This window comes from Peromyscus eremicus, chromosome 1, assembly GCF_949786415.1.
Source record: "Peromyscus eremicus chromosome 1, PerEre_H2_v1, whole genome shotgun sequence".
Classification (NCBI taxonomy): domain Eukaryota; kingdom Metazoa; phylum Chordata; class Mammalia; order Rodentia; family Cricetidae; genus Peromyscus; species Peromyscus eremicus.
In genome coordinates, this window is record NC_081416.1 from 38,088,087 (window position 1) to 38,114,579 (window position 26,493).

The following is a 26,493-nucleotide window of genomic DNA, read 5'->3' on the forward strand; positions in this document are numbered from 1 at the left end:
CGGTTCCGGAAGGAGAAGAGTCCATCATGGCAGGGCGGCATGGCAGCAGTGCCAAGCCGCTGAGGGAGCACTTCTTTAACCACAAACATGAAGGGTGAACTGGAAGTGTGCTCAGCCTATGCACTCCCAAAGCCCACTCCAAGGGAGATGCTTCCCCCAGCAAGGCTGCACCTCCCAAAGATTCTACCATCTCCGTAAACACCACCACCAAACAGGGACGACGTGTTCAAATACCGGAGCCTGTGGGGGACATTTCTCATTCAAACCACCACAGCTTGGATGCATATAGCGTTCTGTTTCCCTAGATGTTCCTCATGACCCTTTGCTTTCTTGTGTGAATAAAACAAAACAGCTCACCTCAGATATTATGTACCTGCTTCTTATTCTTTTTCGTAAGTGTGGATTTACTATGCTATAGTTGACATACAGAAATTTTTCCTTGTCTGAAGGACACAAGTGGTTTGTGCAGGCATGAGCAAATGTCATTGCCGTCAATTGCTGTTACCCCCGTAAGGAGACCCTGGGCCTTTTAGAAGTCTCTTCCCATTCCCCTGTTGTACCTTCAGTCCCGTGGAACCACTAATCCTCTCTCTGTCTCTAGATTTGCTTACTATGGATATTTCGGGTCAATATAATCATACAAGATTGGTTTTGACTGTCCGCTCCCACTTGGCAACTTTTTAGCATAACATTTTGAAGGTTTATCTGCTCGTTATAACAGGTGTCAGTACTTTTTCCTTTTTATTGCTGAATAATATTCCACTGTATGGTTATAATATATTTTACTTCTTCATTGATTCATGGACTTTTCTACTTTGGGCTATTATGGGTAATATGATCTGGACATGAGGCACTTCTTAAAATGGCTTGTGCCTGGGGGTTTGACTCCTTAGTGAGGAGAGGTTCTAGAAACTTTAGAAGTGAGTCATGGGGGTGGGGGGTTGTCTTTAGGGGACGTGTCTTGTACCATCCCTTCTCTCTTGGCTCTTATCTGCTGTGACATGAGTAGCCTCCGTCACATGCTTCTGCAGCCATACTATTCTGTCTCACTGTTGGCTCAGAATCAGCAGAGCCTTGGACTGTAGAGTAGCACCTCTGAACTCAGCCTTATAACCTCCACCAGCTTGTGCCAAGTGTTTCGTCATGGTATGTAAAAGCAGCACAACCCCATTTTGATTGGTAGTGTTTACTATTTTTATTTTCCATGGCCCCTACACCAGCTCCTGCCTCCAGGTTCCTGCTCTCTGTGAGTTCCTGTCCTGACTTCTTTTGATGAAGAAACCCTGTCTCGAAAAACCAAAAAAAAAAAAAAAAAAAAAAAAGAAATTTTCCATCAATCCCATATCCCCAAATTGTACAAATATTAAAAGTGCCCCAAAGTATGTAACAGGTAGAGATGAAAACCAAAGGTGGCATGACAGCCATCATGTGACTCAGCTCTGCTGGATCTTTGTCAAGTAGCTGTGCTGGCTTTATGACTTCTGCCATTCCATTCAGATATGGCTGTGCCAAGATGATATCATTTGGGGGCTGGAGAGCTGAAATACTTGTTGCTCTTGCAGAGGATCTAGGTTCTAGTCCCAGAACCACATGGTGTCTGTAGCTCTAGTTCCAGGGCATCTCCTATTCTGAGTTCCAAGGGCAGCAGGCAAGCACATGCTACATACTCACATCTAGGCAATATACTCATACATATAAGATAATAAAGTACATACTTCTAAAATAATTAAAAAGAGAGAATCGTATACATTTATTCTAAAAAGTAACTCCTTTTGAAAAAGTTTGCATGTCTGTATGCATGTGCACTCCATGAGTTTTTTGCACCCTCCGTGGTGTACATGTGGAGGTCAGAGAACAGCCTTCTAGAGTTGATCCTTGTTGATGGATCCTAAGGGCTCCCTTGGGGGAGGGGGTGAGAAGGCGTGGCATCAACGGCACAGACATTGGGAGTCCATTGAAGGCAAATAACGAACTCATTTATTCAGTAACAGGGAAGGCTTAATATAACCTCATCCCAGCACCCAGTCTGTGTGGTCATCCCTCATTGGCTGGGCATGATCAGGAACTCTGACATTGATCAGGAACTCTGACAGTGACTGTTGCTAGGTCCTCAGGCAGACTCCAGGTTGGCTCATAAGGAGTAGTTATGTGCATGCCTTGGCAACTGGTCTGAGCCAATTTCCTTGAACCTATGGGCCTGTCCTACTACAGATCCTCACATTCCACCTTGTTGAAGGAGGCTCTCTCTTGTTTCTACTGCTTTATTCCAGGTTAGCTGCCCATGAGCTTTCTAGGTGATTTTCCTGCCTCTGTGTCCCATCTCATAGGAACATGGAGATTACATATGTAGTTTATACCACCACATCTGGCTTTTTACATGGTTAGGAATCCAACTCAGATCTCAGGTTACATTTGCCCCTCTCTTTTACCTGCTGAGCCAACTTTCTCTTGTCCTTCATTCTCTTCTTTTGTTATGGAAACTTTCAAAGATACTTCAAGTGGAAAGAAACCTAGCAAGCCCCCATTTATAGTCCAGCTACATTAACCAACACTTGTCCAAAATGATGTCATGGAGACTGCTAATGACTTCCCTTCTCCTTGGCCTCTGGATGGCTTTGGAGTAAAGCCGAGCAGTTCCATTTTATCTTTAAACACTTTAGGATATATTTACAACAGACAGATACTTTATTGAGTTTGCCAAACATATAGTCTCAGCCTCATGTATCATTTTCTTAATTACTTCATTTTAACTGGAGTCAACCAGCATCCTTGTGTTGCATCTGGCTGGAGTTTCTGCACATTTGCTGCGGTCTATAACCCTCTCTTTCTCTTGTGTTTAATCTGATGAAGAAACTGTATTTTTTTGTCTATTTGAGTTATGCTACATCTCATGGTGGTTTTCCCATGTTCCTCTGTCCCCTTTCCTGTAGCTGGCTGTTAAATCTCTAGGCTTGACCTTGCTCAGGTTGCGTTCTGGAGACAAAGTACTCCCGGAGTGGTGACTCACACTGTTACCAGTAAACACTCATTGTCTACTGTCTCCTGTAATATGGCTGTCACTGATGACATTTGGACAACTTGAATAGCTTGTCTTTTAGGTTTAAAAACGTGAAGAAAATAGTCACAAGGAGAAGTCCTTGAACTGATGATCCCACATTGGGTCCTTGAAGTTCTTCCGCCCTCTGATTCATCAGATGCCTGTCTTTGGAATGGACCTGCATCTACATAAGGAAGCCACATACTCAGACTTGTTCTTGGTGCTTTGTGTTTTTTCTGAACACTGTAACAGTTCTCCTCTCAAATACTTTTTGTCTCAGTTACATGTATTTCCCTTTTTACTAGCTTACCTGTTAAGAAAACCAGTAACCAATGGGAACATTTGGGAAATAATCAGTCAACTAGGTGATCATTTTTACTGAGCACATGCTTTAGGTCAGGCTTGGTTTTAGGCTCACAGGTACAAATGGACTTCTTAGAGTTTCTTTTGTGGTGATAGAACTTTTCAGATATCATGGGAAATACTTGACTACCTAATCAATGCTAGCTGATTGGTTGCTGGGGGTATATATAATATTATCTACCTATTTTTCTTTTTCCCCCTCACTTCCTACCTCTCTCCCTTTCTTCCTTAGTTTTTCATTTTCTAGAACTTTACATATATGGAAGCATGTATGTTTTCACTTACTTGGATGTTTCTGAGATCATCCACATTGTCACGTGTATCAGTGGCCTGTTCCTGGTCATTGCTGGGCTTGACTCTATTGGAGACTCCTTGTGGAATTACAGAGTCATAGCTGTGTTTAAAGGCTGATTAATGTTCCACCATGCTTGTTTCAGTTTGTAATGGCTTCCTCAATAGACTCAATTCATTTTAATTATAAACTTTCTTTCATTTCCAAAGGGATCTGATAGCTGCCCATTTCTGAGTATTTGGCATTCTGATGAGTAAATCTTGTTATGTTTATCCTTTCCCTGTTGGTGGTGTTGCAGTCCAGTTCCTTAGGACCCCTGAGTAAATTCTACCTTCCAAAGCTCTGTGATTTTCCTGTTTTCTGTCTTTTAAATTTCTGCATTTAAAGATTTCACTTTAATGCTGTTTTAGTTTTTTCAATACCCTCACCTCACCATGTTAAAGTTAGTTTCGGGGGAGGCATAGAGAGAGAGCTTAGCAGTTAAGAGCACTTGGGGACCAGGGTTGGTTTCCCATTACTAACATGGCAGCTGTAACTTCAGTTCCAGGAGATCTGATGCCCTCTTCTGGCCTCTGTGGACACTGCACACACATAGTAAACACACACATGCAGGCAAACACTCAAACACATAGAATGAAAATAAAATGTCTAAATTCACTTTTAAAAACATAATCATTTTAAGCTGATGCTTTCCTGTAGTTCCTGGAGCTAGTTATCATTTAGATACACACAGGAAGTTTAAGTCCTTCTTGAGCTTGGAGTAGTAGGGAAGTAAGATCAGTGTAAAATTCCTTAGGCAAGAGGGAAGGTCTGCATATTTCTGGAATTAAATTTAGAGACACTCAACAATACCAAGCTATGGTGGGCATGAGTATTTAATGATGCTATGTGTTGGGATTATGGAAAACATTCAACTAGAAGGAATAGGCAAACCCAGGGCCATGCTTCTGGGTCTCCTCAGGCTCCTCCAGTATCCTTTCTTTTTTTGGGGGGGCACTTAATTAAGACCTGGATTAAAATGGCATCTCAATTGCAAGAGATCTGAGTTGAGGTGAATTTATAAGGCCAAATCAAAACAATAATACCTCTTGGGTAAAAGCATTTGATATAAGTATTCATAAAATACAGCTCACATTAGTAAGCATACGTGAAAGGCTCCCCCTAGGAGGACTCTCTCTCTCTCGATTTTGGGTTGCATTTCTTATTCTTAAGGATCTCATGTGATATTTTGGCTCTCCCTAAAGTTCACCATCTAAGATGAAAGTTGTGGACAGACATTTCTCTTTCCACCCTGACTTCCTGATTCTTCAGAGTGGAATCTGTGTCTGTGAATTCACAGGCTCAATTTGTGGCACTGGACAGATGAAGACTCATTTGAGGGCAAAGGTCTGAGCTCAAAGAGTAGAAAGCCTGGGTTGAATACAGGAAGACTTTGTAGAGAAGTCGTGTCAGGCTCCCAGCACAAGACACATGGCAGAATTAGAATAAGGCATGAGGTCAAGAGAGGGACTGTTCCAAGAACTCAGGCATGCTGTGGAGGAGCATACTGTTCCTGTTCTCTCAACCTGGGTGGCGGAGGGGTGAGCTATGGTCAGCACCTGAAAGACAACATCCTGGGCAGGACCTCAGAGAGGGCCCATGGCTCTCCCTGAGGGCTCAGCTGGTCGGAGATGTAAAGAAGGAGCAGGATGACCACAGCCTCCCTCGCTTTTCTCCTCGTGGCCTCTGTCACCACTTCTCCATGACTGAATTGAACTAGAGGCCAAAGGCAAAGAAGTCCCCTAATGTGGTCCTCAGAGCACGTTCCCACAGATGGACAGGGCAGGGAGGGTGGGAAGGGATGCTCAGACTAAAGAGTGAAAAGCTGGTGCCAGGCCCAGGGACATGCTTGTAAAACTTACTTTGTTATAGCAAGCTGCCTCCTCCAAAGCAGGAATGTCCTTTATTCTTTGTATTCATTTATTTTTTTTCAAGACAGGGTCTCTCTATGTAGCCTCACTATATAGAGTAGGCTGGTCTTGAACTCATAGAGATCAAACTGGCTCTGCCTTCCAAGTTGTAGCACGAATCTTAAAAGGTCTTATTAATAAAAACAAACCTGGAGCCAGGTATTGGGGTGAATGCTGAAAGATCAGAGAAACAGAACGAGTCACATCCAACCTCACCTCGCCAACTCCTCAGCTGATCCTGTTTCCTCAGACTGGAAGCCTCTGAGTCCTCAGAGGATCTCAGCTGAACTGCTGCTAAAAGCTAAAAGCTTAACCAGGCTCTAGTTCCTGGTCCTCACGCCTTATATACCTTTCTGCTTCCTGCCATCACTAGCTGGGATTAAATGTGTATGTCACCATGCCTGGCTGTTTTCAGTGTGGCTTTAAACTCATAGATAACCGGATGGATCTCTGCCTCCAGATGGCTAGGATTAAAGGTGTGTGTGCCACCATTTTCTGGCCTCTATGTCTATCTAGTGGCTGTTCTGTTCTCTGACCCCAGATAAGTTTATTAGGGTGCACAATATATTGGGGGACACAGTATCACCACACCAAGTCCTGGGATTAAAGGCGTGTGCCACTGTGCCTAGCTTTCCTTTCCTTTATTCTTAGTAATAAAAGTGTGTGTACAGTATTTTTCAAAGGGCTTTAAGATAAAAAAAATTTGTATAACACATTAATTTCTTGAGATTGGTAAGGACACAGAGCCATTTAACAGACAGGGAAAGTGAGTCTTGCAAATTTGCACTGGATCCTGGCCCCACATTTCAGAATTCTGTAAAGAGAGACTCACATCACCTGCAGTGATATTTTTTAAGGAAAGAATGATTAGAATATAAGAAACATTAGAAAAATTTCCCCTTCCTGGGTGTTGCTGGGTGGCTTCTGTGACACTAGCATGTGTCAGTGACAGCTGATGTTTTCCTAGTGTTTGTTGTTGGTGGTGCAATGTCAGTGAAAGGCAGGGTGGCGGTGCAGGCCTTGGAGGTCACACCATCACAGGGTAAAGCCAGAGGAGCCCACCTGGGAGACCTGTGTGTCCCTCATAATCCAGTAGTTCCCTGGAACCCAATGCTGCCTCTGGAAGAGGTCCTCTGAGGACTCTAAACTGACTTGTCCCTGTTATTAGCATCTTACTGTAGAATGATATATTTGTCACAAGCTAGAATCAGTAGTGATACTGTATGGTCAGTTAGAGACCCTACTCTTCAGATTCCCAGGTGAATCATCTGTCTGCCTCTGTCTGGGATCCCGTCCAAGAGACGTCATTACATAACTGTTAGGTCCGCTGAGGCTCCTCTTGGCTGAGGCAGCTTCTCGGGGTTCCCTTGTTCCCTGGGACAACATTGACAAATTGGAGGGATGCTTATTGGGTATTTTTGCAAGACTGAGATTGTCTGATGTGATTCTCAGGATTTGATGGAGGCTATTATGGGTTTGGAGGAGGAGAAGGAAGAAGAGGAGGAGGAGGATCACAGTTGCAAAGTACTATTTCCAGTCCATCTTGCTGAGGTCCCATGCTGCTGAAACGATGTCACCTGGTGGATGGAGTGTTTGTTGGTTTCTCTGATGGGGAATTACTTGTCTTCCTCTTGGATGCTCTATTTTTTGGGAGGAAGTCATCCTGTGCAAGTTCATAGAGTAGAGACTGGAGGGTGAAGTATCTTCATGAATTATTTGTGATACTTCTCCATGGGAGATTTCTATTTAGTTTTTGAGAAACTGACTATTCTATAGTGATGGCACTATTTTCTGTTCACATAACAAAGTCTAAATGTTCCTCATCCTCAGCAACACTTGGCATTGTTGGCTTTGAAAATTTAACCATTTATGATGGTGTGGAGTGGTGTCTCATTATGGCTTAACTTCCGTTCATGATGACTAATGATGTTGAATACCTTTTGATGTACTTCTTGGCTGTTCTGCATTCTAATCTCCCTGCCACCGTGTGTGTGTGTGTGTGTGTGTGTGTGTGTGTGTGTGTGTGTGTATGCATGTGTGTGTAAAATGTTTGCCTAGGTCTTTTGTCTACATTCTTTAATTGGGTTATTGCTTCATTACTGAGGTGCGTAGTTATTTCTATGTTCTACATGCAGATGTATCATGAAAATATTTACGATGGAGCTGGACATATAACTCAACTAGTAAAGGGCTCACACTGTAAGCGTGAGACCCAAGTTCAAGCCCCAGAACCTATGTAAAAAAACTAGGCATGATGTTGTACTGTACTTCCAGCTTTGGGGAGGTAGAGACAGGCAGATCCCTGAGGCTCACTGGCCAGTCAAGCTAGACAAATCAGTGAGCTCCAGCCAGAGACCCTAAAAATAAGATCTGTGGTGCCTGAAGAAAAATACCCAAGGTTGTCCTCTGGCTTCCATCTACATGTGTACACATGTATGTATATACACATGCACCTGTGTACACACATAAACATATATATATAGAGAGATGTTTAAGTAAAATATTTTATGTTCATGAGAGTATTTTCTCCTAGTCTGTGATATAGTTGTTGATTTTATTGTGTTTTTTGATGAACTTAAGACTCTGCTGAGTTTTGGGCTCCAGTGTTGGGAGTGATGGATCTTCATGCATTTTCTATGCAATGGTGTTAATTTTTAGTGATAAAGATTAGTGATTATGCTAGTGGGGATACAGGCCATAGCCACATTTTCTTCTGAAGGTAGCTTATCTTGAAATAAAATAAATCTTCCAGAGCCAAATTTAAGTCTTCCCTGTGGTCACACTAGTTGTGTCACTGGGTCTGAAGACTGCAGACACATTACAGCTATGCAGATAGCAACTGGCTATGTGGGAAGATTGCACTCTGCCCGTGGCCAGTTCCACATCCTTCTTTACCCGTGAGCCTTGGCATGAACGATCCAGTGCAAAGGGCAGGTGTCTCATGCTGCTCACATCAGTGGGGATGCCAGCTTGTGACAGTCACAACAGCAGGTCCCACAGGATTTCACAAAAATTTGACAATGGCATTTGTGCAGAGTAACGGCAAAAGGAAAGAAGCCAAGTTCCATTGCAGAGGAAGAAGGAAACCCATCTCCTCCAGGGAAAGTGGCATCATGTTAACTGTTAACTCACAGACTAGGTCTGAGGATCTTGCCGCTCTGACTTGAAATAAGAACAGTAGTTAAGGAAGATGTTTTTGGTATATTGAAGTTTATGTGTAAACCCGTTTGCCAGACATCTCTGATATTATCAGCTATCTAGATTGATGACTGGCTTTAGTACTGATAATTACTGACTCTGAGGTTTTATATTTGCTTTTGTTTTTGATAAGGTCTCATTTTTTCCTAGTAATCAGTTCTCAAGTTGAAAGACACGTTTAATCTCTAATTGGTACCAAGCAAATATTGACTTTTTGGTTGACTCTGGTCAGTCCTTAATTGTTTGATACTATTTTTAACTTTGGAAAAAAGTTCATGGAAGATTTTTGTACATTCTTTAGAACTTAAACTGTTTTGGACTGAAGCAAGAGCCTCTCTACTTACTTTAATCTGTACACTGTGATTTCCGGGTGTTAATGACTCAGCTTCTTGTTCTTCCTGTAGTCAACTTAGACCCTGGGGCTCTCCATTTGCCTCCTACAGTTACTGATTTGGCAAAACTCAGGCAAAGCCTGAATGGCCCAAGGAGGAAATAGCTGGAGCCTAGTGTAAGATACAGATAAAAGATCAAGAAGGAAGAAATATTTTCAAAGAGGAAGAAAATAAGGACCTGAGATTGTTGTGAAGACTGGAGAGTGCACAACACTTAAAAATATGCAAAAAATTAAAATATGACTTCACTTTGTTTCTTAACGTTTTGACTTTTTCCTTAAAGCTTCCGTCTGAAAGGTAATGTCTGGCATAAATGTATGTACTTAATATGTATCTGTACACAAAACCATGTGCATGTTTAGCTGCGCTCTTTTTTAAGCACCCTTCTATCTCGTTGCAGGTAAATCTTTTCGTGTTGCTCTCTGTGGTTTGCATCCTCTTAAATCTTGCAGGATTCATCCTAGGCTGTCAAGGAGCACAGTTTGTGTCTAGTGTGCCCAGATGTGACCTGGTAAGCACCCTGCAGTGTCACCACACTTGGGGCGGAGCCTGGACTGTCTGCCTCACTGGTGTGCAACATGCACAGACTAGGAAAAGCAAGCTAGGAGAAGCTTGCTGCTAAGTACCTTCCTCAGTTGTCGGTCATTTGGCCAGAGTAGCAAGTGGCCAGTATAACCCTGGAAGCTGCTAGGTAGAGGATAGATGGATCAGGTCTCCACAATCGATGTGCCTGTGCATCTAAAGAGCAAAGATGGATATTACCAGAATCCAGGTCAAAGATCCTCTATCTGAAAGCTTTGGAGGCCAAGTGTGTATCAGGATTTTGGAGATTTTTGGAAGAGAAATATGAGGCCTAGGCCATCTATTATAATGTAGCATGTCAGTGGGGTCTGGGACAGGAGGCTGTAATCAAAACTTGTGGTTTTCAGAGCTTTGTGGATCTCATCCTTGCAGACAAGAGGTTGTGAATTTACAGAACTTCTGGCTTAAAACAGCTTTTATTGAGTCAGCATTGAGGCACACGCCTTCAATCCCAGCACTCAGGAGGCAGAGGCAGGCAGATCTCTGTGAGTTCCAGCACACCCAGGGCTGTGTAGAGAGACCTTGTCTCTAACAAAAACAAACAGAGAAACAAACAAACAAACAAAAACAACCCGAATAGGTAGTTTTTATAAATTGTGGTGAAGTGCTCATGAACAACCCATTTTAACCTTTGTATGTGTACAGTTCAGTAGTGTCACATACATTCACACTGCTGTGAAAACAGTCTCCAGAGCGCTTCCTGGCTCTCCAGCATCCCCTCCCCAGCTGCCAATATCCCATTCTCTATTTTATCAGTTCAGATACTCCAAAGGAGTTCATGTAAATAGAATGACACAGTTTTTGTCTTTCTGTGGGTGATGTCCTCAAGGTATAGGCATAGTATAGTCTGTGTCAGAATTCTCTTCCTCTTAAAGGTTGAGTAATTCTCCATTGTCTGTACCGATGATGCCCTTTGTCCGTCATCTGTGGATGGATCTCTGGGTTGTTGCTGCCTTTTGTCCATTGTGTATAAAGCTGATGTGACCAGGAGTGCACAAATGTCTCTCCCAAGCTCTCCAGTCAGTTCTTTTGGGCTTGTTACTCCAAAGTGGAATTTCTGGGTATCTAAACCTTGAAAAAAGGGTAGAAGTAATTAATGTCTCATTTAGTACAAAGCAACAGGGGTGGACTATTAATAGGTTATAGTCAATCTTATTTACTTGGAATTTTGTCCCATTGAAATCTACCTTATAGAAACGAAGAGGATACAAGCCAATAAGGCTGACTTATTATGAGAAAAACTGAGGCTAAGCCCTTGTAGTGAACCCCATAACCTTCCCAATCAGGAAAGCTCCCCAGGGACTCACAAAAACCTGCTGTTCTTTCTCACATTCTTCACAAATTTTAAAACAAGCATTAAAGCTTTCTGTTTAAATGATAGTGATGAGCAATAGCTGACCAGTTGGTATGAGGTGAACGTCTTCAGGTGAAATAGGAAGTCTATGTTCGATATAATAAGAGAGGCACAGCAGTGGTCGATCAGGCATGAAGTTTATTAGTCTGAAAGGGACTGGTGCTTTTTAGGGTTTCTATTGCTGTGATAAAACACCATGACCATGAGTAATGACTTTGAGGTCGAAGGGGGAAATTTAGCATTTGGAATTGGGGAAAGGTTTAAAGGTATTTTTGAGATGACTTAAAGCATTTGAAGAGAAATGGGAACAAATCTTTAGTCACACTGAGCAGAGTGGGCATTAAAAGTGAAGGTGTAGGTGTTTGGTTGGCAAGGGCGGGGGAAGGGACAGGAACACGAAATGCACTGTTGCTGACTGTCAATTGCACAAAGCCTCAGGACTTCCTTGTGGCAAACAGGAACAGTACTTGTCATTCATAACCATGCAGTGATTAAACTTTCAGGTAGCCCTGTTTAAAGGGATTAGCTTGCACTCATCTGGGCAAACTTGCTGTCTGTTGGGCTCACCCTAAAGACTGTAGACAGCAGAAGCCCCCATGTACTTGGCTGTCTGGTGGGATACTGAGCCTTGTTAAACCCCTCTCCCCGGCCTTCATCTTCCTTCACTAAATACCTTACAGAAGGAATGGGCTGGTGAGGAAGGGATCCTTTGGAAAACGACACCAGGTACTACCAGAGGGAACTCTGAAATATGGGCCTCTGGAGGCTTGCACCAAGGACCAGAAATGGAAACCACCCTGAGTCATGTGGGAATTAGTTTGGTTCCCATGAGGAGGAAGCAGAATAGAAGTCCGTTGTCATCTGCAGGAAGGTTGACTTGTGGTTGGTACTGTTCAACTTAATGTGAGGCAGCCCACTGACTGTAGGAGGAGATGGACAAAGGGATGCTGGGAAGTGGAGGAGCCATCCTACCTGTGGAGCCTGGCTTAGAGAGAGAGCTTCTTGGAGTGGCCATAGTCCTTTTCATTTAGAGGGTGAGAAGTTCGTGTCAATATTAACAGTGGGACTTATCCTCAACACTGTGAGACAATGGTGGGAAAATTCGAATACAAACAGCCTCGTGACTCTGTGTGGGGTCTTAGGTATGGGAATGTTGCTGAAGCTAGGGTGTTGGTAGACAGATCGTGAAAGGACCAAGTTATGGGAATGCACTGTAGAGATAATGGTAGAAACCATCAAGGTAACTCCGATTTTCATCTTCTTTATTAGAAACAGAATTTCTATAAAAACCTGATCAATATAATAACACATGCTTTTTAACATGATTTTATGACAAAGCATAAAAAAAAAGTTAGAATCCGTGGAGGTCTGGAAGGGGCCATACTAATCTAAAGGAGCGAAAAGAAAGAATGGTGTTTGTCCCTGGAAAGGAAGTGGGCAGAGACTGACAGAGAAGGGCCATGAAGGGATGTTCTCAATATGATGGTAACGGCTGGTGTTGAGAAGGCCTTGGGTTATGCAAGTACACTGCTGAAACTCCTCAAATGATATACTTACCATGGGTATATTTGTCGTTTTATTGTTGTTGTTTGTTTGTTTGTTGAGACAGGGTTTGTCTTTGTAGTCCTGGCTGTCCTAGAACTCGCTCTGTTCTGGCTGGCCTTGAACTCACAGAGATCTGCCTGCCTCTGCCTCCTGAATGCTGGGATTAAATGCATGCACACCCCCCAGTGTAATTTATATATAATATGTAAATTTTACCTCAAAAGAAAAAATAAGCTATAATATTGGATTCCCTCAAATGTTACATAATCCAATAGTGGGAATTTTTTTTCCTTTAATTTCCTACTCAATTTCAATATGAAGATCCAATTTTTCCCCCAATTTTCACAAAACTCTGAAACTCAATACTGCAACTAGAGGTTAAGAACATTAATTCAGTAAGACAAATAGCCTCCCCCACTTTAAGAGCTGAAACTGTGAATGTGTAGTCGTTGAAGATTTCTGAAGAGTTTTCAGTTAATGAATTGAGAGATCCCTAATTAACAATTAGGGAATGAGCTACAACCTTCCCTTTTGGAAAAAGAGGAGCAAAGCCAACCTCACCCTTTCAGACTGCAGAGCAAGCAGGAAAGATGGCCTCTGTCCTCCCACCTGGGGTTTTATTTACCCAAACCAGGTGTTCTATATTTTCTCAGCTTGCTTAAGAACAATTTGGACGTGGCCAAGAGTTTGCAGAGCATCTCATTAAGAATGTACAAGGTTACTCGTCCATTTTCACTTCACTCAAGAATCTATGCCTGCATTGGGAATGAGCATGGGGAGGTCTTTCTACATGGTCCAGGACTACTGTTCACAGAATTCACCCTATGTTTCTTACCCTTGAGGTGGACTGGGATTCTCTTGCCTTCTTGAAATCCACGTCAATCATGTGATTCACTTTGGCCATGAAGTTATGAGCTAAAGTGACGGGCAACATTAACTCTGATTGGTAAAATTATAGGATACTCAACTGAGTTTGAATTTCAGATGAACTGCTAATGACTTTTTTTTTTTGTTACTATCTACATGCCTCAAGCAATGGTTGAGACCTTCTTTAATTTTAGACAATTGTTTGTTTGAATTCACACTTACATTGGGTGTCCTATATTTTATCTGACATTCCTGCCTTAAGTGTCACATACTATGTTCTGTGTCTTAGATGTCACTCATGCCACAGCACCAAGATGGGAGATGTCTCACAACTCTGAGTTCCCAAAGGAATATGACAAACAGAGCCCCATGTTGGCCTGCTGGGGCCTTGTAGCATGTACAAGAAATGAACTTTGGGGCTGGAGAGATGAGTTCATTTCCTAGTACCCACGTTGGGTGGCTTACAACTTCCTGTAACTTAAGCTCCAAGGGATCTAATGCCCTCTTTTGGTCTTTTTCGGCATTGCAAACACACACACACACACACACATACACACACACACACACACACACACACACACACACACGCACTCAACTAAAAATAAAATAAATTTGATTGATACTGATGTTGGCTGACATGGAACCATACACATCACATCCTGTATGATACATGCTGTATGGTATAGCTAGAGTGTCGGATGTCATGTCCCCCACCCCCATAATAAAATCAATGTTCTGCATCTTTCCTTAAGGTGGACTTAGGTGAAGGCAAGATCTGCTTCTGTTGTGAAGAATTTCAACCAGCCAAATGCACAGACAAAGAAAATGCCTTGAAACTCTTTCCAGTCCAGCCTTGCAGTGCTGTTCACCTTCTGCTTAAGGTATGATGAACAGCTCACAGGCTCCACTGAGAAATGCACCAGGGGGGCCAAGAAGGCTCCTTGAGATAGTCCCTTTCTGTGACAGCCTTCTCTGAGTCAAACTGCTAAGAGCAAGTATGAGTAGCCCCTCACTAGTGACCCACAGTCAGAAGAGTGTAGAGAAGGCCACCAATCGCATCTTAAAATAAGTATGGAGAGATTCCATTGCATTTGAGGATATAAACTGGTAAATGAAAAGTTGGAAGGGGTCTAACTGTACATCTGTGTGTGTTTATACACACATCTGAGGTGTGGCTTTGAGGAACGCCTCAGTTGCATACTTACTTGGCACTGTAGTGAGTTGCATGAACTTGTTGAATGCTGCTATTCTATGACAGATAGACTAAGATCAGCCAGAAAATACAGGAGGCATTTGAGTTCTTTGTATCTTGTTTAATAGGCAAAGATTATAATAAGTGAAAGAAATTTAGGAAAATACTCAAAAGATTCGGGTCAAAGAGGAATGCAAAGCCAGCCTTTATGATGCAGCCGGACAACTGCAGCCTGGCTGTGGTGGGTGGCGAAATCAGCTGGTGACCCCTTAGCTGTTGGTTAAGCCAACACTGTTGACTCTCTTCAGATCTTTGGTTTTGGTGAGGAGGAGGAGGAGGAGGAGGAGGAGGAGGAGGAGGAGGAGGAGGAGGAGGAGGAGGAAACTCAGAGAGAGAACTCTTCAGAGCTGCCAGCTCTGTGTAGTACAGGACTTGAAAAATGACCTGCTTGCTTTGGCTTCTGCATATATGGTAATTGAGCCATCTGGAACCTTCTAAGCCTGACTTAACTTGGGGAAAGCCCCTGAAGGAGCCAGGGCCGTAGCCACAGCAAGCTTCCGTGTTGCCTTTGCTGCTAGTTTGAGAAAAGAAGTCCTGTTTACTTCCTGGCTGCCCCTGGTTCCCGCTGTGTGTGGTTGAGTGCCTGGAGCATCACTACCTGTTACTCTCGAAGTAGAAGCAGTGGCCACACCTTAAGCTGATTGCATCGTCCTGGGAAGTGCTGTGTCCCTGTAGGGGGGTGACGGGGTGGAGGGGTGCCAATTACAGAAGATTGTCACTTCCCTTCTGGAAGGAACATTTCTAGATAGCATTCAGATGCTTCTAAAAGTCCCTCTGTGTCCCTGGGAGGTGGGCTTCAGCACCCCTGAGGAGACTGAACTGTGTTGCATCCAAGCCCCTTCCAGAAAATGGCATAGGTTTGCACAGAACCCTCGCACACTCTTCTGCATGCTCGAACCATCTTTAGAGGCAGTACCTGGTGCAAAGTATTGGGCAAATAGTTGCTATATCATTTAAGGAAAAAAAAATGACATGAAAAGGGTCTGTGTATGTTCAGCACAGCCTTGTACTTTTTTGAGCATTTTCCATTTGGGGTTCATTGAATCTAGGAAAGTGAACCCCATGAACATGGAGGTCTGACTGCCCTGTATGTAACACTAGGCCTTTGTGAAATAGGGAGCTGCAGGGATTTTTTTTTTTTTTAGGTTACTTATTTTTTGAATTGGAGTCTCACCTGGAACTGAGATCCTCCTGCCTCAACCCTCAGGGTCCTGGGATTATAGGTGTATCTCTATCCAGTCTAGGTTGGTTTTGTTTTTGTTTGTTTACGTAGTCTTAATGCATTGCCCAGTCTGGATTTGAACTCATGATCCTTCTGCCTTAGTCTTCAAAGTAGCTGAGACTGTAAGGTTTTAAAATTAAGAAATCAGCTGGGTAGTGGTGGGACATGCCTTTAATCCCAGCACTCAGGAGGCAGAGGCAGGTGGATTTTGAGTTTGAGGCTAGCCTGGTCTACAGAGCAAGTTCCAGGACAGCCAGAGCTGTCACACAAAGAAACTCTATCTTGAAAAAAAAAATTAAGAAATCTACATTCTGGCTGAGGATAATATTAGCCAGCATCTATTTCATTCAGCACTTTCAGAAGCAAGATGTTATCTAACTCCCTGCCCTCATCTCCTTGGAAGCTTACCAGTTTGGGTAGCATTATTGACATGATTTTACACTGCTCTCTGATCAGAGGTCTTGTTGTTTCCAGAAAGTTCTGTTTGCCCTGTGTGCCTTGAATGCCCTGACCACCACAGTGTGTTTGGTGGCTGCTGCCCTGCGCTACCTCCAGATCTTCGCCAGCAGAAGGCCTTGTATTGTAAGTGTGAGGAAACAGGGTGCAGTGTCTTGGCCTGGCTGTCCACTCCTACTGTGTGTGGAAGCGCTGTGTGGTATCTTGGCCTGGCTGTCCATCTCTACTGTGTGTGGAAGCGCTGTGTGGTATCTTGGCCTGGCTGTCCACCCCTACTGTGTGTGGAAGCACTGTATGGTGGTTTGGCCTGGCTGTCCACCCCTACTGTGTGATCCATTGCTTTCCACCTGTTCTGCTGTTTAATCAGGATGAATCCCAGATGTCTGTGGAAGAAGTGGAAGAACATGGACGGATTCCAGACCCAGATGACTTTGTGCCGCCGGTGCCTCCCCCTTCCTACTTTGCCACGTTTTACTCCTGCACCCCGAGGATGAACCGCAGGTATCATTCTGAAGCCAGGCTGGGGTCTCCGCGGTATGTTCCGAGTTCAGACTTGTATGGTCTCCAGCACGCTCAGCCTGAGCGTCCACTTTTTTCTCTAGCATCCAGACAGGTTTATTTTGTCCTGCGCGAGTTGCGCTCTTCCATGTTGTCTCCTTTCTCTCTGATAAAGCAGATGACTCCAAAGATAAGTCCAACCTTGACCTAGAGATACACTTTTTCAATTTCAGTTAGCTTCCTAGGGAAAGCTGACACCCAGGGAGATAACAGCTGTAATCTGACATGATTGAGAATTTCTGTTGCCCTGGAAACACGCTCAGTTAGGCAGAGTCGACGTTTCATTATACCACCATCAGCGGGTCCCAACAGTCATGAAATTCTTTGCCGCCACTAAGAAAAAAATTAATCCTTAATTGCATCTCTCTGTCTTAGAAAAAAAAAATGGACAGCATGCCTTTTTTTTCTTTTTCAAATTCCAGTTCATATTTTGACTGCGTTCTTAAGTCTATTTGTAGAATGAAATATGCATTTGTCTGGTTATTGTTGTTGTATAGAATTGAACGTTTAAAGAATAATCTCATTTATTCATTCATCAAACACTATCAGTCCTCTACTGCTTGCTTAGTACTATGCTGGATTGCAGAAATTCAAGATGAGTTAGACCTGCTTCCTCTGCTCCAGGACAGGAGCTCAGTCTAGATCGCTAACGTGAGTGTTAGGATCACAGTACTCAGTGCCCAGAGGTCTCCCAAGCCCAGAATAGCCAACTACCAACTGGGTTACCCAGTCAGCTCTGGCATCCCCAGAGAAATGGCTTTATGCTGAGTTTAAAGGTTAAACCCCAAAGGAAAACATCTCTGGGGTCTACAGGAAAATTAACATCTTTAGCTTGGTATTTTGGGACCAGGCCTACATATTTTCCTATATCTGTAGTACATGTAGATTCATGAGACATATGTGGTGCAGGCTTGGGGCTGTTGGAAAAATATTTTCTGATGTTCAGGACAGCTGTGCATGTATTTGAAATAGGTTCCACCTAGGCACTGCTAATGTTCTTTGAATCTGACCTTACTCCTTCTGGAACACCTTCCCAGGCAGAGACAGAGATGGTCACAAAGCTAGGGGAGGGGCTATCCGCTGGGTGGACAGATGTATGTTGGGTCTGGAACAGCAGGCTTTTCTTTGTTTGGGGAGTGGCCTGCTGGCACTGCAGAGCCTCAGGAGCCAGGCTGGGATGATTCTGATTATTTCAGAAAATAAGAGGAGAATTGCAGATGTGTGAAGATGGATAGCAATAAAATGTGTATTCTCTGTGGTCCATCTCTAGTTTGAGAACCTCCCAAGCTGATTCTTCTCCATTGCTAGGGCTGAGTCCCAAAGGATCCCAGAGAACATAATTTTCCAGGAAATAATAGTTTGTTTGTCTCAACCTTAGTCAGTGTTTTATTGCTGTGAAGAGACACCATGACTACGGCAACTCTTATAAAGGAAAACATTTAATTGGGGCTGGCTTACAGTTTCAGAGGTTTAGTCCATGTCATCATGGTGGGAAGCATGGCATGCAGACAGACGTGGTGCTGGGGAGGTATCTGAGAGTTCTACATCTGGATCTGCAGGCAGCAGGAAGAGAGAAAGCCACTAGGCCTGGCTTGAGTCCTTGAAATCTCAAAGTGCACCCTCAATGACACACTTCCTTCAACAAGACCACACCTACTCCAACAAGGCCACACCTCCTAATCCCTCCCAACTAGTGCTACTCCCTGATGACAAAGCATTCGAACATTTGATCCTACAGGGCCATTTCTAGTCAAACCACTATGGTCCCCATGACCTCTTATTTTCCCCGTGATATAAGGTAAGAAGTGGCTTACCTGGAGAGAGACTTTCCTTCGGTACTGACTCTGAGGTGTCATCCATCAAAATGCAGCATCAATGGTCATCATAACCACCCTAGGAATATTTCATTTTGTGATCACATTGTATAAAATGCCCTCCCCAACTTCTGGGTTTCCTTCTGGAAGAGATTCTGTGGTAGTTTAGCATCTAAAATGAAAGCCTGCTCGCCTGACCTCTTGATCCTTGGAAATCCCCTGCCTTATCTCTGTAGATGCAATGGTCATCAATGGGTTGGCAATGTCTTTACCTCAATGGATACAATGGTAGTCAATGGGTTGGGAATGTCTTTACCTCTGTGGATGCAATGGTAGTCAATGGGTTGGCAATGTCCTTACCTCTGTGGATACAATGGTAGTCAGTGGATTGGGAATGTCTTTACCTCTGTGGATACAATGGTAGTCAATGGGTTGGCAATGTCCTTACCTCTATGGATACAATGGCTGTCAGTGGATTGAGAATGTCTTTACCTCTATGGATACAATGGTAGTCATTGGGTTGGGAATGTCTTTACCTCTATGGATACAATGGTTGTCAATGGGTTGGCAATGTCTTTACCTCTATGGATACAATGGCTGTCAGTGGATTGGGAATGTCTTTACCTCTATGGATACAATGGTAGTCATTGGGCTGGGAATGTCTTTACCTCTATGGATACAATGGTTGTCAATGGGTTGGGAATGCCAAAGACTATCATAACAGACAGACAAGCAGTGCTGGGGGTGGTAATGCCCTAGGCAAGGGACGCAGCCATCTTCTGCCTTTGCTGAGGGGCAAAGGCAGGGGTTTATAAGTGCTAGAGTGGTGATGCATTGGGGTTGTACTGATTAAAGACTGAAGACTGGCCCTCTAAGGAGAAAGTAGGCCTCCCTGATTCAAACACCTATGCTGTTCATTGGTCAGGATTCCTCCACTAAATCTAGGAAGGGTCTAGTTTCTTGGAGTCACTCAGCAGTTGGAGTCTTAAACAGTATGAGCTGAGTAGGAGAGTTGTGATGAAATACATGCCCGAGTCCTTGTGTAAAGAGGATGCCCACTCAGGAGAGCTTTGTTAGAAATTCTCCAGACAGCCCAGGAAGTCTTTCATGGGATTCCTTTGTGAACTTGATGCTTGGCACCTTATACACCCACACTGGGAACACCCCGAGTCAGGTGCCAATAGAAAACCTCGACTCTTCCCTTCCAGGGAATGGGCACAAGGAATAGAATGAATTTTAAATCCAGAAACTGCCTCTCCCCCTCAAAATCAGTCTCTCAAATGCATCTGGCCTTCAATCTTTCGTTTCACCAATTTCTATAAGGTTCCCTCCTTTCTTTTTTTCATATTCCAAGAACAGACACTGTTATGGGTGGACTGTTGATTTCTATTCTCTGGTACAGCCTGAGTACAGGGTTCTCTTTTCTTTTTACTTTTTTTTTTTTTGCCTTTTTATACTTTTTAATTACTTTAAAATTTCAGTTCCCTGTTTTCTATTGGTGTCTTTTCTTCTTTTGATTATTTGCTTAAATATTGGCAGGGAATCTTGTGAGTTTTCGTTTTGCTTTTTTATTTTGTTTTCAAGGGTCCCTTGACCACAGGAAACACAACAAACAGTGTGTGTGTGTGTGTGTGTGTGTGTGTGTGTGTGTGTGTGTGTGTATGTATGCATATGTGTGGGTGTCTCTGTAAACACTGTGGCAAGCAGAGTGTTGATCCACAGGGGGCAAGAAGGAAGTCTGGTTCAATAGCCAGTGTTGGCTCAAATTTCTAGAATCTGACACCGAACATATTTAAGTACAGTACAATTTGGAAAAAAGTTTCCTGATGTGCACAATAAAGTTTAAAATATAATTACATTGAAACTCTTTTCAAAGTACATGTCACTTCTTCCATAAGTGAGTTTTAAGATTTTAGGTTTTAAGTCTTTAAGATTTATTTATGTATTTTATGTGTGTAAGTGCTCTGTCTGCGTGTACACCTGCACGCTAGAAGAGGGCATTGGATCTCATTATAGATGGTTGTGAGACACCATATGATTGCTGAGAATTGAACTCAGGACCTCTGGAAGAGCACCCAGTGTTCCTTGCCACTGAGGCATATATTCAGCCCCTAAAGATGGGTTCTATAGATAGACCAAATAATCTGGTGTGGTCTCTGTCATACAGATAGTGTAGAGGGCACCTAGGCTATTGTGGTGGTTTGAATAGGAATGGCCCTCATAGACTCATGTGTTTGAGTGCTTGGCCCATAAGGAGTGGCACTATTAGGAGATGTGGCCTTGTTGGAGGAAGTGTGTCACTATGAGGTGGGCTTTGAGGTCTCATATGCTTAAGCTACTCCCAGCACACAGTTTCCTTCTGCTGCCTATGGATCAAGATGTAGAACTCTTAGCTCCTTCCCCAGCACCATGTCTGCCTGGATACTACCATGCTTCCTGCCATGACAATAATGGACTGAACCTCTGAAACTGTAAGCCAGCTCCAATTAAATGTTTCCCTTTATAAGAGTTGCCATGGTCATGGTGTCTCTTCACAGCAATAAAAGATGGCTGTTAACCATCTCTAGTCTTGTTTGTAAGAGTCTAGGGGAGTCAGATGTGGCCTTGGTCATACCAATAGCACAGAGGTCACCAAGGCTTTTAACCACTTCCATTCTCAGCCTTCGGGGCAGAAAACAGGTCACACATTTCTTCCTTTGAAGAGACAAGCCTGAATGTTTAACATTTCTGGGTTTCCTAGTGCTTATCTGTGAGCACAGGGACCTTGTGCCCTCTACAAACAACCAAAAACTATTCCTTAAGACCTGCTTAAAAGAGGAAAGCACCTAACTTTGGGAGAAAGGCAGTTGGGAAAGGAGAGCTATGGTTGAGTGATTCATAGTAATTCTGTGCTAACGCGGTGGCATCATATGTTTGTGTTGGTAAGTGTAGCGGATCGTACCTTCTAAGGAACCCCACTTATCTGGACTTAAAGAATGGAAGTGTTGGAGCAACAGAAGGGTGATAAAGAACAGAGTGGAAATAGTCGAAGCCAGCAGGATCGGTTGTGGGAGGAAGCAGAGCTCCAGGAGACATAAGCAGAGCTCCAGGAGACATTAGCTTTAACCCGGAAAACAGCAGCTGGCTTTTCAATCATGTTATAATCACATAGAGTAACTTTGTCTCAAGCCGGCCTCTCTGTGTCTTGGTAATCGTGAGGCTCTTGCAAAGTTTCTCTGCTGAAATTGTCAGTGAGCTCTAGCTTTGTGGTTGGGAGTGGGGTGTCCGTATTCCAAATGAACGCCGATCTTTTTTGTCAGCCCAGCCGCGTTTGCTATATCAAGTTCAGAGAAAAAGAGAATGCCAACCTTAATCCACCTCTTTCACTGTCCTTAATATGACGCTGTTTTTAAATTTTATCCAGTCCCGCACACCAGGCACATCATTTGTCAGGGAGTGTCGAAGGCCTACCCGAGGAAGATGTGGGAGTCACTCTGGGATCCTTTCTGCCGGCTCCTGTTTTGTCCTCAAGCTGTGGCATTGCTCACCTTTTGTTTCAAATTAATTCCTTTTAAATAATTAACAGTGAATTTCTCTCATGAGTCAGACATTAAGGAAACCAAGGCAAGAAACTGCTGCGTACTAATACAGTGGAGAACTGAGATTTCTCTTATCCTTAGTTGATTTGACTGTTAACTGTATGATTCAGTGGTACTTGGCATATTCACCACATTGTGCAACCACCACCTCTATCTCACTCGAAGTCTGTAACACATAAACAGTCCTCAGTCCCTTCCCCCAGAGCCTGGCAATCACCCATGCTTTCTGTCTCTATGGACTGTTGTTTTTGTTTCCACTGGTGTACTTAGAAGGAAAAAGGGCATTACATTTTATACACTGCCATGTGCCTAAGGGGACCCCTGGGCATTTTCCTACGACAGCGTGGGTGCTTATCCCCTTTCTGGACTGAGCCACTGTGAGTGGTTTCTCCCCAGCCTAGGGCCAAGGCAGAGGGCCCAGTTAGTTGCAGGGGCCAGTCTGCAGAGCATGCCTCCTGATGCCCAGGTGCTTTTTCTAGGATGGTTGGTTCTGATGTCATCCCTCTGCCACATATCTATGGAGCACGAATCAAGGGTGTGGAAGTGTTCTGTCCTCTGGAACCCCCACCTCCGTATGAAGCTGTGGTGAGCCAGATCGATCAGGAACAGGTATGTCCAGAGGAAATGGGTGGTACACCTCACATAGATGATGCACTCACATCATCTGAAGGAGTTTACTGAGGTCCTCTGAGCAGTGATTTGAACATCATAAAGAGCCAAATACTCTTTCTCCCTTCCTTTGTGATGCAGGAGTCTTCATTCCAAATGCCAGAAGGACCAGAAGCTGCTGCGAGCCCACTGGAGCCAGTTTGTACACAAATAACTCAAGGTAACACACATCTTCACTTTCCCAAGCCATAATTCAATAGATTAGAACATCTACTGAGTGCTCGGACCAGCGATTTGCTGGAGGTAAAGTATTCTTGGAGCAAATGGTTCGGCCCACATCCTCTTGTCAGGGCCAAAATACTGTCAGCTCTCAGGGCTTAGAAGTAAGATCTAAAATGTGAACAGGAAGAAGAAAAAACATACTGAAATAAAGATAAGCGCTTATAATCTTTTTATGAATAATCAGACTATCCTCAGGAACCCCTGGAATGGAGTGGAGGTGAATTTGTGATTCCTGTGTTTCCTAATCTATTTTTTTGTTCTGTTAAAATGAGCTGGGCTCCTTTAAAAGAACATGAGTTTCATGTATTGCAGTGTGTATTCACCCTGTCATTTACAACCAAGGGTTTTAATGCGTAGAGAATTAAGATTTTTCAGTCCTGTGGCCTATGCTAGAGTCAATTTACATTTATCCTTGTAATTTAAGGACACCGTTGTCCCAGCTTTCTGTCTTTGGGGAGGTTTTAAATGGCCTAGAGAATTGTCCACTGGTACAAAATTGCAGATGGCAATGAATAATGGATTGACTTGGGCCATTTCCGATGGAGGTAGCTTTTCAGTAGTGCTGTTTGGAACATTTTTCTATCCACCCTACATCTGGGACAGGGCAGACTGTGCCCCTGCCACTGAGCTACAACCTGCCTTAAGAAGAATCTTAAAACAATATCCTCTCCCCTTAATAAGCATATTTGCAACTCTTATTTATCATTTATTTATTTATTTATTTATTTATTTATTTATTTATTTATTTATTTATTTATTTATTTATAACAAGGACTTTTCAGATCAGAAACTGAGCTTTCCAATTGATGTAGCTGCATTTCCTGAGCAGGGACCATCCAATTCCAGTGTGATTTATTGATGCATTTTTGCAGCCACTGGCTCCCTTAGCTGGGCTGTTGTGGGTGTCCCAACCTGGGTACGCTCTGGGCCAGGCAGATGTGCATCCCCTAGTCTTGGGTAACACCCTCACCCTCATGTGGGTGGCACCTCCCTGAAGAGCCAGATGCTGTGAAAAGCTCAGGTGCCCCTGGAGGCTGCAGCAGGATGTCCTGGCGAGAAAGATCCTGAACACCCCTAGGAAACAGACCAAACTGATGGGCTCGCCCGGCCTCTTAATTCTGCCCCTTGGCCTTAATCATTGTCCTTGTTGCCTTGTTTTAAGTGTGGCAGGGTGATTTGGTGATGAAGGCTTTGCCCTGGAGCTGGGAAGGAAAAACTGCCTGGGCCACCAGCCTAAGTAAATGTTATTAATTATATCACTCTTGCCTTGGCACGCTTGGGCCCACAGGTGTTTCCTGACCAACATTTTGAGGGCTGCAGCTGCTGAAATAATGTGTTTCTTTTATTTTTTTTTCTTTTTTAAAAATCAGGTGGGGTTCTTCCTAACACAACTGGTGAAGAAAACACGTCTGCATCAACTCCTGTTTCCATCCTGGTGCAACCTCCCAGGAGCCGGAGGGCCTTCCCACCTCTGAGGACAAGGTCAAGAAGCGACCCTTTGCTTCACCACTCAGAGGAGAGAGGTGATGTCATTCCCCAGGCCCGTGCTAGAGCACTGTGTTTCTCTGACTGGTGCTAAGTATTGGTTGAAGGGGACAGGTACAATCAGGTGGCTCTTGCTAGCTGAGGGCCCTTGCAAGTTTTTTTTTTTTTTTTTTTTTTTGGTTTTTCGAGACAGGGTTTCTCTGTGTAGCTTTGCGCCTTTCCTGGGACTCACTTGGTAGTCCAGGCTGGCCTCGAACTCACAGAGATCCGCCTGGCTCTGCCTCCCGAGTGCTGGGATTAAAGGCGTGCGCCACCACCGCCCGGCCCCCTTGCAAGTTTTAAGCAGTATCTTGAGGGAGGTTAAGAGGCCATGGGAAAAATGAGATACTCTACATTCACATTTGGAAAATGCACGTGGTATGTCTTTAAAATAAAAGAAATCATTTGTGTGTTTCGGGGGAGGGTGGGTGCACTGTGGTGCATTGATGGAGGTTGGAGGACAACCTGTATGGGTCAGTTCTCTTCATCATGTGGGTCCTGGGGATGCTGCTCAGGTGGCCATGTTGGAGGCAAGTGTCTTTAGCTGATGAGCCATCTTACTGGCCCTGGCACTTTGTTTTAGGCTAGTAGAATTTGTTCCTGAAGTCATTGGCTATTTTGGTTGCCCATGATGCTGTGCTGGGCACAACTGCAGAGTTATTATGTAAACCATATCCTGATTCCTGGTTGCTGGCAGGCATTATGAGAACCAGTCAAGGCGCATATGTTTTCACTCTTTGGCTCCATGATCTTGTGTTTGTTATCTTTTTTACTGTGTTTGAGTAGTCTTAATTATTGAAATCTGGTCATGTTTTAAAAACTTCGGATATAGTGAAACATGTTCACCTGCTTCATTCCTCTCCCCCCTTCTTTGTTTTGGGTTTTGCTTGAGTTTAGATGTTGAATAATTTAAAAATTTCAAAATAATAACACTGAGCCTTTTTGGAACTTATGAATACCTTAATATCTACAAACATCTCTCGTTCTAGAAAAGCATATAAAAATAAAGGAAGCAAAGGAATAAAGTGAACAGCTTTTGTAATTCAGCCAGCAGAGGCCTCTTTTGGGAAATTAGTCTAGTAGCTGTACTCTGCTCTTCGGAAACTGTGTGCGGATTAATTGGACAGTCACTAACCTTGTTCTCTTGGGTCCTGTCCGGCTCTTGTGGTCTCTGTTCTGTCCCTCTGACACTGAGTGTCATTTATCACAGCTCTGGACTGACCATATGGAAGCCACAGAGGACACTTCCCTTGTCTCTGCAGCAGCTTCCAGGTGGGAAGGAAGTCCCGCCTCCTGAGACTAGCTGTGTGCCTCTGCAAACCCGTAGGCTTGGCAGCCGGGCCTCTAGTTACAGACCCCACCTTCATGTGCATCTCCTGTATCCCACCTGGCAAGTTGAGTCTTTGGGCAGGCTGTGTGCCAGCGTCCAGGAGCACTTAGCTGTTTGCACAGCAAATGGAGACCTTCCTCAACGCCCTTTGAATTCTGCAGTCCCATGGAGGAAAGGACGTTTACCCTTTGACCTATTTTGCTAGGGAAGGCACCACATTGCCTTCAGCGAGTGAGTGTAAACCCCACTCGGTCCCAACATGGCTTTAGCCTGTGTTTCTGGGTGTTTA

At 43.8% G+C, this 26,493-nt stretch overlaps 1 protein-coding gene across 1 annotated transcript in view; it reads left to right on the forward strand.

The window, feature by feature from the left end:
- The window catches only part of Entrep1 (endosomal transmembrane epsin interactor 1), a 64,656-nt gene that overhangs the window by 32,578 nt on the left and 5,585 nt on the right, over positions 1 to 26,493 (forward strand). The window contains exons 3-9 of the mRNA XM_059259572.1: positions 9,632 to 9,742; positions 14,332 to 14,460; positions 16,528 to 16,635; positions 16,877 to 17,010; positions 22,939 to 23,068; positions 23,210 to 23,288; positions 24,721 to 24,873. Coding sequence (XP_059115555.1) covers positions 9,632 to 9,742; positions 14,332 to 14,460; positions 16,528 to 16,635; positions 16,877 to 17,010; positions 22,939 to 23,068; positions 23,210 to 23,288; positions 24,721 to 24,873 — 844 coding nt within the window. The remainder of the gene's footprint in view (positions 1 to 9,631; positions 9,743 to 14,331; positions 14,461 to 16,527; positions 16,636 to 16,876; positions 17,011 to 22,938; positions 23,069 to 23,209; positions 23,289 to 24,720; positions 24,874 to 26,493) is intronic.